Genomic DNA, 12,735 nt, shown 5'->3' on the forward strand with positions numbered 1-12,735 from the left:
AATCCCAAACTTAAGAAATTCTGTACATTTTGCCTCACAAGTACTACAAAAAGTAAAGTTTTTTTGTTTTTATAAGGTTTTGGTTGGATTATTTTTTTTGAGGTGGGTGGGAATGTTTGAAATAAATGGACTGAACACAATCCACTCCTTTTTCTGCCACGCCGCATGAACCACACAGGCAATGGTAAAGATCTTTGTTTCAGTGATGCTATACATTAAACATGTACAATTTAATTTGGTGACCTAATAAGAAACAAACTTTTTCTCAGGAAGAACCAACTGCAGATCAGTCATTTATTTTTATTCTAGGTAATTGTAATAGAATCATTGAACACCCCTTGGGATTTGTTCTGGTTCTGTAAGATTTAAATACGAAGCTTGATTTATTAGAACATAAAACAAGCAGAATATCAGGGGTGTTGTTGATAAAAACACAGACAGTACATCAATACAATTTCTGTAAAATTTCACATTCCAGTATTCTCTTCATTAAATAACACTGCACCACACCGGCCATTTACAGAACAGGACGGACTACAACCAAACACAGTTCACAAAAAAAAAAATGAACAAAATACCTGATATACAAAAAAAATGTATAATAAAAACACAAGCGGAGTCCTACAACAGCTTCCCAGCTGGACATTTATTGCTTCCTCTTGGATCCAAAGCGTGTAATCCTGCGAGTCCGGACACGCTTAGTTGGCTGAAGAAGATGGCCAGTCACTGCCCCCTTTTTCGCCCCAGTCCACTCAGCGTCCTGGACTGAAAGCCACCTCCCTCTTCGCCATAAGTACAGGATTTCCAATATGGAAGCCTGGTGGAGGGCTACACCTGTACTCATAGAACTGGAGTAGCATTCCCAGAAAATCCCCAGCATTCCCTGGAATGGTGTGACGTTTCCACAATACCTGTGTAAGAGCTGGTCAAAAGGACAGTTTTCTCTTTAAAACGCAAGACAAATTGAGGAGGAGTGGGGATTTTTAGATTTAATTTAATCACTGGGCCATTTTTAGCATCTATCTGAATGTTTTCTTGTTTGACCATCTAATGCAACCCTGTTGTACCCTAGAAAAGTTTTCAGATGACATGCTGAAAATGGCCTGATTTTTTTTAATAAAACACATAAAATCCACCCTTGTCTGTTCCTGCAGAAGAACTGGACAGACCATACAGGATAAGCCATGATTCAGTAGCGGTGCCAGGACCTAGCTGGGTGGGTAGTACTGGTTGTACTGGCTCCAGGGGTTGTGGTATCCACCATAGCTGCTGCCATATTGTTGCTGCTGTGTGATTTAAGTGAAGATGGTAAGAAGGTTTTTGTAAAACCATAATTCATCTAAACAAAGAAAACTGTACCTGATACCAGCTTCCATAGGCACCGTATCCTGCATGTGACCCACTCATGTCTCCCATCATTGGAGGAGGTGGTGTTGTTGTTACGGGCGGCCCAGCAGGTGGAGCAGCAGCCATCGTGCCTGAACCATCATCAGTCTTACTAATTTTCTCTGAATCATCATTATCACTGTACACGATGGACAAATGTTGAAGGAAATTTAAGAAAGCAAATTATGAGCGATAAAGGAGCAAAAGCAAACAGGTCTAAAGATGTAAGTTGGTCAACTCTCTTTAGCATGTGCCGTGATTCCTGTTGCCAAGTAGGCAATGCACTGGCATTCTAATTTAAGATGGTCAACACAATGACATCTCACCCATTCTCTGCTCCTCTTTTTCTGCTGCCCAGCTCCTTCAGAAGCTTCTGATGGTCATCATAAACACCCAGCACACTGAGAAAGCCAATTAAACACAGGCTTAAAACACACACAACCCATTCTTAAGTGAGGTCATAATGTAGGTGTGGTTTATGCCATTACTGTGCACGACCCTCACGTTTTATAACTATACCCTATTGCTAGTTAAACTGAAAAGTAGGTCTATAGGTATCACGTGATAGTTTCTATTGGTTGCCACTCTGCTTGGCGCAAGGTAAGACGCAGTTCAGGCACCCATCCCACAGAAAACAATAAGATTTATTGAGCTTCATTTGGCAAAATAATGAGGAAAAAAAATTACATTTGAAAAATAACCTTTGAACAGAGGAACCAAAATCCTCAGCAAACTGCAGGCCTCTCTGGGAGAAGAGAATCTTGGTCTCGGGTGAAAGTGGCGCAGCGAGGGCACGGCTTATGCACTGCTGTACTGCAGATCCGTTGATGCGAGGGTCTCCGGACACCTCCAGCTCCAGAAGATTCAGATACAGCCTACTGTTGTCCTAAAACCACCACAGGGAAGCCCAGACTGTTAACTCACCGAGATAGAAATCAAACGGCAGCATATATCGGAGCATAAACCGACAGCACAGTGACATTTTTCAAGCATAAACAGAAATCAGATGGTTCGAACAGCAGACTTACCGGGCTGAGCTCGATAGCTTCCTGTAGCACCGCTCGAGCTCGGCCCGTGTTCTTGCCCAGTTTAAAGAGAAGGCGGGCCAATTTGATAGAGTAAAAGGCATGGAGTTGGCCCATGGCTTTGCTCTGTTCCACTGCCTCCCTCAGGAGAGACTCCGCAACCTCCAGCTTTCCAGCACGCCTCTCCAGCCCCACTCGCCGCAGGCGAACCACAGCCAACCCGGGCAAGGCCTGTTCGAGAGCTTGTAAAATGCGCCGAGCCTCCTGGAGATTTCCTATGGAATAAAAGGAAATGTTATTCATCCAGCTCATACTGAAATATGATGAACAATTTATTATAATAAATTTAGGATGTCACATCCTGATCACAACTGATCACGACGTCTCCATATAAGGTCCATATTATGATTATTATTATTATTTTTTTAACTTTTATATTGGTCTTGTCGGTCCCCTTATAATGTATCTGAAGTCTCTTTCCGAAAATTACAGCCACTTTGATCCAGTCCCACAATGAGATTTCCCAGGACGCGCCGTTTCGGTGTCTGTAGCTTTAAATGCTAATGAGGAGGAGAGAGGCGGGACTAGGAAGAGAGTGGCATATAGAGGGGGCATTCGTGGAAATGACGTGATCAACACCATCCACCAACCACAATGTTGGTGGATGACAGGAAGACAGGAAGTAGGATCTCTGTTTTTCCAGAAAAAAAATCAAATTAACCCACTGGTTCTTCAGATGCTTGTGTGATGGAACCAAAAAAACACAACACCACATCTGTGCTTATTTTTTGATCCAATCACCGAGCAACTGCAATGCTTCCCATGTTTGGAAGCCATGACAGTCGGTGGCAATAATGTTTTAGGGGAGGGATGGAAATTTCTCTGGGCAGAAAAAGGATGACAAATGGGAGGTAACCTTTCTCCTTATGAGATCATAAGGGGACAAATTCCAGATCCGAACTGCAGTCTGAGCTGCTGTGCTCTGAACGGTGAAGCCGAATGGCCAAAGCACTCTTCACACCTATCACCATTTCTAACCACGGCAGGACCATAAGCAGGTTGGGGGGACTCGTATTAAAGTTAAATCATCTCACAAAGTCACATCTTCATATCAGGGGACCTTTAAAGTCACTGACTGGTTTCAGGTCAGTTTCAAACACGATTTGTAGATTATTTATTTTTTAATCTGGCTAAATCCAACTGGCTGACCACACCACAACCTATTACAAAGCTGCTAGGACATGTGACCAACCTCAACCGTATCTCTCCTCAAACGTAGCCCACTGTAAGTGGATGCTGTGTTTGTGTGGAAGGTGGATCTCACACGCTCTCCGAAACTACGGTGCGGGTGTCATCTAAACCGTGTGGCTCCAGGTATTGGACGTAACTAACAAATACACACACACATTAAAACACGCTGAACATGTGCAGCCCCTTAGTAGAGCACACATGATGAGTAATATACTCACCTTGGTCCAGAACTCCTCGTACAGAGAAGCAGGCGATGATCGGCAGCGCTCGAACAGAAATAATACCGTGCGTGTCCAGACACACAGTTATCGCACTTCTCTGCCTCCTGCTCCTGAGTCACGTCACCCTCAATATTCCCACCATGTGCTTCCATCCTCCTCCCAGTCCAGGTAGCTCTGCCAGGCTTTCAGCTGGGCTTGTCCAGAGGCTTCACATGAAAGTACGGCCTTTTAATCTACCAGAGAGCAGACAGTGCGTACACTTAGCCAGCAAACCGCCATACTCCAAAAAAAAAAAAAAAAGAGATACTCACCGCGTCTTCAAACTCACCACCCTCTTTCTGACCTCCGCCTCGTTCTGCGCTGCTGTGTTTCTCCCAGGCAGCCAGGAGGAGGCTCCTGCATCTTCTGCACAGCTTCTTCCTGCACATGTTCCACGTGACTTCACTCTTCCATAACCATACATTCAAATAGGAATGCAAGTGTTCTGCTAAGAAGCACTGCACTACCGTGTCTGTGCCGTTGGCCGTCTCTGATGTCTCATCTTCCCCAGGTGGTCTCTCCTCTCCATCACTGACTCGGTTTTGTCCCTTCGCCCTGAGCCACAGACTCTCTGTACGTCGCCCGGATTTTTTTATACTCCTCTGGGGAAAAGAACACTCTGGGGTGGATGGGAGGTGATGTGTGTCTTCAGTCTGCAGAAATTCAAAAATAATTTTTCAAATTTGTTAATTTCATTTATGCCTGTCAATGAGTTAAACCAGTCACTTGCCACTTTTCTGCTGAGTGATAATAATAATTAAAAAAAACGCTATACGGGCACTCACGCCATAAATCTGAGCAAATAAAACAACATTACCTTTCCAGGTTTTTAATAACCGTATAACCACCCATTCATGTGTTTAAAAAAAAAAAAAAAAAAAAAAAAAAAAAAAAAAAAAGACGGCCTGAACAAACAATCAAGTGCTCTAAAAGTCCTGATCACAGATTTGTTCAGGAGTGTGTGGAAAGGACATAAGAATACTGGGAATAGACATGGGACATCGGTAGGTGCCACCTACTTCTCGTAGTGGTTCTGGTAGAGCTGTGTGGGGATTCTCAGCACCCTGTCATAGACTGCAGTCATTGCACTCAGGTGTCCCTGCCTCCTTCTCCACTCAGCATACAATCCCACAGCCGGTCGGCTTGAAAGTCCAGCCCAGCTGCGGCCACTGCCTCCTCAAACACACTGCGATAAGAAACTAGTTAGGAACGAGGATTCCATCAGCAGTTCGCTGATTTTTAAATGAACAATCAGACAGACGTACCTTCGGATCCGTTGTGTGGACTCGGGCAGGTTCATGTCCAGGGTCCCCAGAAGCAGGTTGATGTAATGGATCCACAGATCGATGCTCAGCGGAATTGCTTTTAAGCCTTCCACACAGACCTGGATGAAAGAACAGCTGGCAGATATGAGGCATCTGCCGATGTCTACGAAAGATGTGGACAGCAGACACACCTCTAGAAATCTCTTCCCAAGAAAGTGTACAGGCCAAAAAGGTTCCCAATTGACATAATTTTTTAACAGAAACAAAGGAAGCATGCACTAGAAAAAGGAGAATTCATTTTATAATGTATATAGCTTAAACATCTGGATGGTGTGCAGATTCTCACATTAAAACCCACCATGATACTGCAGTGAAAAGTGCATGTAATTAAATAACCGGAAAAGCATGTTATACACACCTCCCTGCCCTTTTGGTGTTTCCCGCCCGTCTCTCCAGATCGGCAAACTTCTTCCAGTAGCCGTAGCAGAGGGGATACCGCACTAAGAACGAACTCAGTGCCCGTCGAGAGGCCTTCACATGACTCTGGAGTGTGGGGGAAATTACGCACAGTAAAAAAAAACAAAAAAAAAACAATTTTAATATAGAGTATCTACAAAACTCTAAAAAGCAAAGTTAAATATCAGCGTAAACTTCTGCAGACATGCAGTGAATAAAACAGTGAAAAAAATGTCCACAGAAGTTATTATTAAACTAAATTTTGAGTAAAAAATAACTCTATAAGGTATAATCATATTACTCTAACAGTGTTTAAATATTTATATACATTTCATTGTTAGTTTTGACACTAAAATTAATAGAATCAACTCTTTGTCATTTATTTTACTGAGTAATGATCAGATTCAGATATCCTTTGGATTAGGAAAACAAGGTTGTTGGATCTTGTGACAAGACTAGACCAAAGAACAGCAAAAGAGCTCTCAGCCTTGAGCCTCGTATTCACTCTACACTTCATTACTAAAAATGTTGAAGACCTTCCGTTAGATGCATTTGGAAATTTGAGAAAGAAATTTAGAGTAGTGTTGCAAGCTGGGTCCCGAATAGTTTTAGGTGAAAGTGACTTGATTGTCATTGCGAACGTTGTCCTCTGCTTTTAAACCATCACCCTTGGTGAGCAGTGGGCAGCCATGACAGGCGCCCGGGGAGCAGTGTCTGGGGGCGGTGCTTTTGCTCAGCGGAACCTCAGATTAAGGGGAGTCCGCTTCCTTAACCACTGGAGGCCACAATGACGCCATTTCCTCACCTCCTGTTCACAGTACTGAAGCAATTCGGTCCAGCTGGTGAAGTCAAGGGGGTTTTCTTGGGCTGATGTCCACAGCCTGTTGAAGTCCGGAGGTAGTTCAGCATCCTCGTCCTCCTCTCCGCCCACCAGAGGCGCCGTGTACTCGGCCATGCCGACCGGGGACCCTGCTTTCCCATCCGGACGGTCCAGCTCAAGTCCGGGGGTCTGGAGCTCAGCTGTGGGAGAGACGAGTAATAATAAAAACACAAATTAATAAATCCAATCTGATAGGGATTAATAAAACACAGTTATTCCGAGTCATACTTTAATAATAAGAACCGATACAGACACAATCACAATCATTCCGATCACAATCACGACAAATCTCATAACTCAACACACAATATCATTTAATTCATTGCAGTTCAAGTCTTTTAATGACACCGTGCCACAACTTTATTGAACGCCACTTGCCATGCAGTTTTTCAGATACAGCCAGATAATTTTCGGATGAAATTTGTTCGTTTTCCAGCGATATGTATTTTTTTCTAGCGTTATGGGACAAGCCTTAGCCACATTAGCAGCCAGGCTAGCTGATCACCTAGCATTTAAAATGAAAATAAAAACGCACAGAGCGACGCCGGCATCAACCTTCAAGAGAGCCGCCCGAAAAAAACAAAGGACCTGCGATTGTAGAAAGGACAGGTGAGGATTCGAGCCCGTGCTTTACCTGCTGCGGTGCGCAGGTCTCCGTTCCGACTAAGCTCCTCCGGACCTTCGGCCGCCATGATTGAGGAACACAACACATGACGTCATCAACACGCGTCCAGCTTTTGGGAATCTGGGGTCAGAGCGGCGTGATTTACATTTTACATTTACGGCATTTACCAGACGCCCTTATCCAGAGCGACTTACAATCAGTAGCTACAGGAACAGTCCCCCCTGGAGACACTCAGGGTTGCACCTTGTGTCTGTATTGACACAAGATCCCACCCCTATAAAAAAACAAAAAAACTCTACAGGTTTATTTTAAATATATACATGTAATCTGAATGTACAGTTTTATTCGTAAGCTTTTCAGCACTGAGAAAGAGACTCTGAGCAGCAACCCAATGTCGTTCTTCCACCTTTAGACCTTTTGCTTGTGGGAGACCATTCATTAGGTTGCGACCAATGCCCAGTTATTTTAGAACATCTCTACATATCAGCAATTATTAATAGTTTCACTTTTTAATCATTAGTATTTGTGTTCTACACTTTACCATTACTACGTGAAGATGATAAAAAACAGACCAAAATTGACCAAAACCTTTGCTCGGTACAGTACATTTTTCATCTTATATAACCAACTTGTTATTCAGTTAATATCAATAAAATAAGGTTGTTTTAAGAGTAATTACACCGCAACTGACCAGGATGATGTTGATTTTGCAGCAGTCTCATGTATTCCTGGAAAGATGTACAAGTTTAACCAAACCATTATTTATTATGTGGTCTGCAATACACAAAACATTTAGCAGTTTACAGCACAGTCAGGCTCAAGCAATGAAGAAATGCTCTTTTTTCTTTAAAAAAAAAAAAAAAAAGTGAAGAAACCTCATTTTCAGAATGCCATTTTGTTTACCTCTGTTGTAAAACTTAAAGGAAAACTACCAAAAAATAAACTAACTATTAAAAATAATAAGAATTTTGTGAGAAAAAAGGTCCAGTTATTGTTGTTGTTGCATGACATCAAAAAGGCTGAAAGCATTCAAGTCTGTGAAGAAACCTGCAGGTGTGTTGTGCCCTTATTCTGCAATTGCTTGTTCAGTTCTGGAATCTCCAGCACAGGTGGCCCAGCTCGTCAATGTTTTTGTGAAGGACGCTGTGAATCGGCGCAACGTAACGCACCACATCCCCATCCCGCGAGAAGTCCCGGTAAAAAAGCCCCTTTTCTGCACTGAAGGTAAACTTCTGGGGCACGGGGGTGTTGCCCCTCATGTATTCCCAAACTCCGACAAGCAGCAATCGGACCTCGAACGGAGTCAAATGCGGGGAAGAGCTCGTGGACGTTGCTGAGGACAGGAGGAAGGAGCTGGCCCTCGCCCATGCAGGAGGACAAGGAGGCAGGACGCCTGGACGGTGCCAAGGGGAGTCCAGGACTGAGGGCTCTCTGGATGCCTCCCAGTGGGCAAGCAGGGTGGCCAGGAGGGCTCGCAGGATCACAGAGCAGTAGCACAGCGCCGGGCGTCCCGCTGCGACCACGCGCAGGAGGTGGAACAGAACCGGGTTGGCTTCAAAGGCCCGGCGGATGTAGATGTCCCGTTCAACGGTGGTCTTGGCGTGGTCTTCAGGCGGCCAAGCCAACTCTCCGTTGGCTACATCTGGGCAGATGTTCTCCACCAGAGCTACAGCAACCGCCTTGGCTGCTTCGGCATTGATTGGGGCCGGCCCGTCAGAGAGGGTCTCTCCACCGTGGTTGTGACGCGAGCCGTTCAAGGTGCCCGAGCTGGAACCGTTGCCACCATTGGCTCCCGATCCGGCACCGGCCGAGGTGCAGCACTGGATGGTTATGGCCAGCAGCGTTTGTAGGTTCTGAATAACCCGGTCAGGGTCCGGTTGAAGGGAGTTGCTGGGAGGCTTCAGGCCCTTCCCGACCTCGCCAGCATGAAAGACCGACCAAACGCTGCCAGCGAAGTTCACGGTGGTTCCAAACGTACAGTTGATGTCCAGCAGCGAGGAGCCAGTGTCAAGAATTACCGCGGCTGAGGGTGTGATGCCTCCACCTTGACCTTGGCTCTGGCCGCCAAACAAATCAACATTGCCTTTGTGAAGGGCCCCTTCCACAAGCTGCTGCAGTACAGATTTGAGGGCCAGCGGTGAATAAGCGGCCAGACGAGCCAGAAGGCGCATGGAGTAGCTCACAGCCTCCCCTCCATCACTCACTCCACTCAGTCCCCTCTGGCGAAGCGCGAGGAAGAAATGCGCCACCGCGGCCCTCGATATCTGGACGAGGTGGGAGGAGGACGCCGCATGGGGTAGCTGGCTGCAGGACAGCAGGCGGGCAGCAGATCTGGACACCGCATGGTCGCCGTGCAACAGCAAGTGGCAGAAGTTGTGGAGGTGGGCCGGGACGGCGGCCGCGACCTGCGCCGCCATGGACGCCTGGCCGGCCCCCGGGCCCTTCGCGTCCTCCTCCTGACTGTGCACTGCGGCGGCGAGGTTGTTGAGGAGCTGGGCGAGCTCCCGGCTGCTCAGGTTCTGGGTGTGGACCTGCGCCACGCAGCGGTCCAGGGCCGCAGGAACGAGGCCAGGGAGGGACACCGAGAGCGGCGCGTACAGCTGCGACGCCAGGGTCAGTTCCTCCGGGTTCCTGGCGAGGGTGAGCAGTTGGCACAAGGCCTCGGTGGCAACCGTGGGGCCGCCGTACACGGAGAGGAGGCACAGCAGCTGGTGCAGCCACAGGTGGCGCTTTCTCTCCAGGCGCAGGGTCTCGCCGCAAAGCTCGGCAACGTGGGACTGCAGCTCCTCCAGAAACGGGATAACGCGGACCGGGGTGGACAGAGAGGACGACGGGTTGCACGGTTCGTCGATGTCGAGTCGACTGTACACGAGCTTGTGCAGGTGCAGCAGGAGCATCTGTAGAAGTCGATCGCAGCACTCCCGCACCCCGTCGTGGGGGGATGGAGAGGGCCCGGAGATGATCACGGACGCCGGGGTGGCCGTGTCGGCCAGGAAGTGCAGAAGCCGCGCCCCCCCGGCGGGAAACTGGCTAATAAGGTGCACCGCCAGGCCCAAGAGGTTCTCCTGCTCGTCCTGCGGGAGACCCTGCAGCTGACACTGCAGCTGGAGGAGAAGAGGAGGCCGAAGGGAGTCCACCAGCTCGAATGAAACGGCGCCCAGGAGAGTGGGGGAGAGCGCAATGAGCTGGAGAAGGAAGGGCACCGTCACTCGGTTGAGGTGGGCGGTGACTTCCCAGCCGGGGGTCGTCTGGCCTGCCGAAGGGGACAAGCTGTCTTGGAACATGCGAAACAGCTCCCTCTTAATGCTGTCAGAATGGCGGGACGCCAGGTGCCCAAGGATGCCCACCACCGAGCCAATTTTTGGCACCCTGTTGCTTTTGTCCACGGCTGCCATCATGGGATTTGGACTCGCGCGCGCAGCCTGCTGGCTGGGCTTCTCGGAACCGGTCATGCCGTGAGCACAGAAGTCCTTCAGCCCACAAGCCAGCACTCGGCTGATTATCGTGTCCGGGAAAGCCGAGCCGATGTGGGCAACGACCCAGTCAAAATGCGGCGAGTGTTGCACCGAAGTGTCCAGCAGGGCATCCACACAGGCGTCGGGGCACCAGGCCAACATGGCCGCCAGGCACTGAGAGTAGATGTCCATCAGACACCGCGTGGCCGTGCACGACATCCACAGCTGCAGGAGCTCGTTCAGACTGGACGAGTGTGGCGCGGCCCTGCGGCCCGCATGCTTGCTGCTGAGGTGCCCGAGCAGATCTACGGCCCAGGCGGACACAAGCGGGGCCCACGCTTTGGGGTTCAGCCGGACGAACTCGGACAACACGGCGTGCACCTCCTTGACGACGTCCTCCAGGTTCGCACCGACGCCGCCTCCGTCGCGGTCCCCCTCCACTTCCAGGTCCTGGAGAAAGGCTGCAACATATTCGTCGTAGACTTCGCGCAGGTGTTCCAAAACCGCCCCTCGGCACGCGGGCACGGTGCAGAGGAGCCGCACCGCGCAGCGGGCGTGGTCACGGACGCTGAGCTTGCGCCCCTGCGTCTGGTCAAAACCGGTGAGGAAAGCCTTGATTTCTAAGGCCAGTTCCTGGGGACTGTGGGTCAAAACACAAGACGGGGGTGGTCGGCGTTAACGTTCGGTAATTATCGAAAAAATAGGCATTCGCAAATAATGCTTGTTCGCTTTTCCCTTAGAACGACTAAAAAGTGGGGGAAAAAAAATCAGATAATTGATTAAATGCACTGATCTTCGTGTCTGCTTTTTGTTGAATAGAACATCTGTAATCATTTGCAGATATTATACTACACGGTGCATTATACATTGTTCCCAACCAAGCGACAAATGTGAGGATATTATTACACGAACAAGTCCTTATACCTCCATCACAAAAAAAAGGAGGCACGCATGAACACAAGCAGTGGTGACGGATTTAGAAAGTGTTCAGAGAGAAGGTGGAGGCGTAATCTGACTGCGCATTTCTTCCCAATCAATCAATTAATCAATAACAGATTAATACCGAGGCCAACGTCACCAAAAATTAGCTTTCGTCCCTGCCTCCATGACACGTCGTCTTTGTGACATGTGAAGCAGCTATCAAATACCAAATAAACTATGTAAGTAAGTAAAAAAAACAACAACAACAATTCTATTAGTATTAATACAAATAGTATTTACAAGCTGTACATGATTTTCTTACCTTGCAGGCAACGCGTGGCAAAGCGGAGTCTGCATGGCGAACAAACATGGAACAAACCAACGAGCGAAAAACGGAAGAAAAAAAAAAAATAATCACAGATCGGTTTATATTAAACGCAAATGCTGCTGCGCGCACGAAACCGGGGAGATAAAAAGGCGACGAAGCGAGGACCTTCAACCGGAAAACTGTTTATTTCCCTCCTTCTTCTCCTGGTTCCCCTCACGCTACGTACAACGCCCCCTAACGGCGCGGAGGTAAAAAAAAAAAACAAAAAACCCAACAACAACCGCCATTTGGTGTTTTTTTTTTTTTCTTACACTCAAATTCACAGCGAATCTGTCATTTTACACGTTTTAACAGCGCGCAGTACTGAAAATAAACGGTGTACTTTATCTTTTGAAGACCTTCAACCGGAAAACTGTTTATTTCCCCTCCTTCATTCCTGGTTCCCTTAACGTTCCGTAAAACGCCCCCTAAAGGCGCGGAGGTAAAAAAAAAACAACAACAACCGCCATTTGGTGTTTTTTTTCCCCTCTGAAATTCACAGCGAATCTGTCCTTTTACACGTTTAACAGCGCGCAGTACTGACAAATCAAAGGGGTGTACTTTTATCTTTTGATTTCATACGCCACATATTTTTGTTGTGCATTCATCAGCTTTCAAATTCAAATTTTATTTGTCACGTACACAGGCATACACGGTATGATATGCAGTGAAATATAGCTTTTGCGACTGCTATAGAACTCATAATTGCAATTATTGCAAGTGGAACCAATATGCAAATATTGCAAACATAATATTTCAATTTCATGTTTTTTAGACATATGTTTAGAAATATGTTTAACAGGTAGGGTGAAGTTGTGCAAATGTGAAGCTTTAATTGTACTTC

At 47.3% G+C, this 12,735-nt stretch overlaps 1 protein-coding gene and 1 pseudogene across 1 annotated transcript; both read right to left on the minus strand.

Annotated features, from left to right (window-relative positions):
* Window positions 1-782: 782 nt before the first annotated feature.
* On the minus strand, window positions 783-7,380 carry LOC114783315 (pre-mRNA-processing factor 39-like; annotated as a pseudogene).
* Window positions 7,381-8,028: 648 nt separating this feature from the next.
* Window positions 8,029-12,057, minus strand: LOC114783295 (integrator complex subunit 5-like). Its single transcript, XM_028968717.1, is given in 5 exon segments — window positions 8,029-8,461; window positions 8,463-8,522; window positions 8,524-8,547; window positions 8,549-11,243; window positions 11,847-12,057. Coding segments are annotated over 5 exon segments (3,042 nt in total). The 5' UTR covers window positions 11,882-12,057; the 3' UTR covers window positions 8,029-8,233.
* Between the last annotated feature and the right edge of the window lie 678 nt (window positions 12,058-12,735).

This window comes from Denticeps clupeoides, unplaced genomic scaffold (assembly GCF_900700375.1).
Source record: "Denticeps clupeoides unplaced genomic scaffold, fDenClu1.1, whole genome shotgun sequence".
In the NCBI taxonomy this organism is placed as follows: Eukaryota; Metazoa; Chordata; class Actinopteri; order Clupeiformes; family Denticipitidae; genus Denticeps; species Denticeps clupeoides.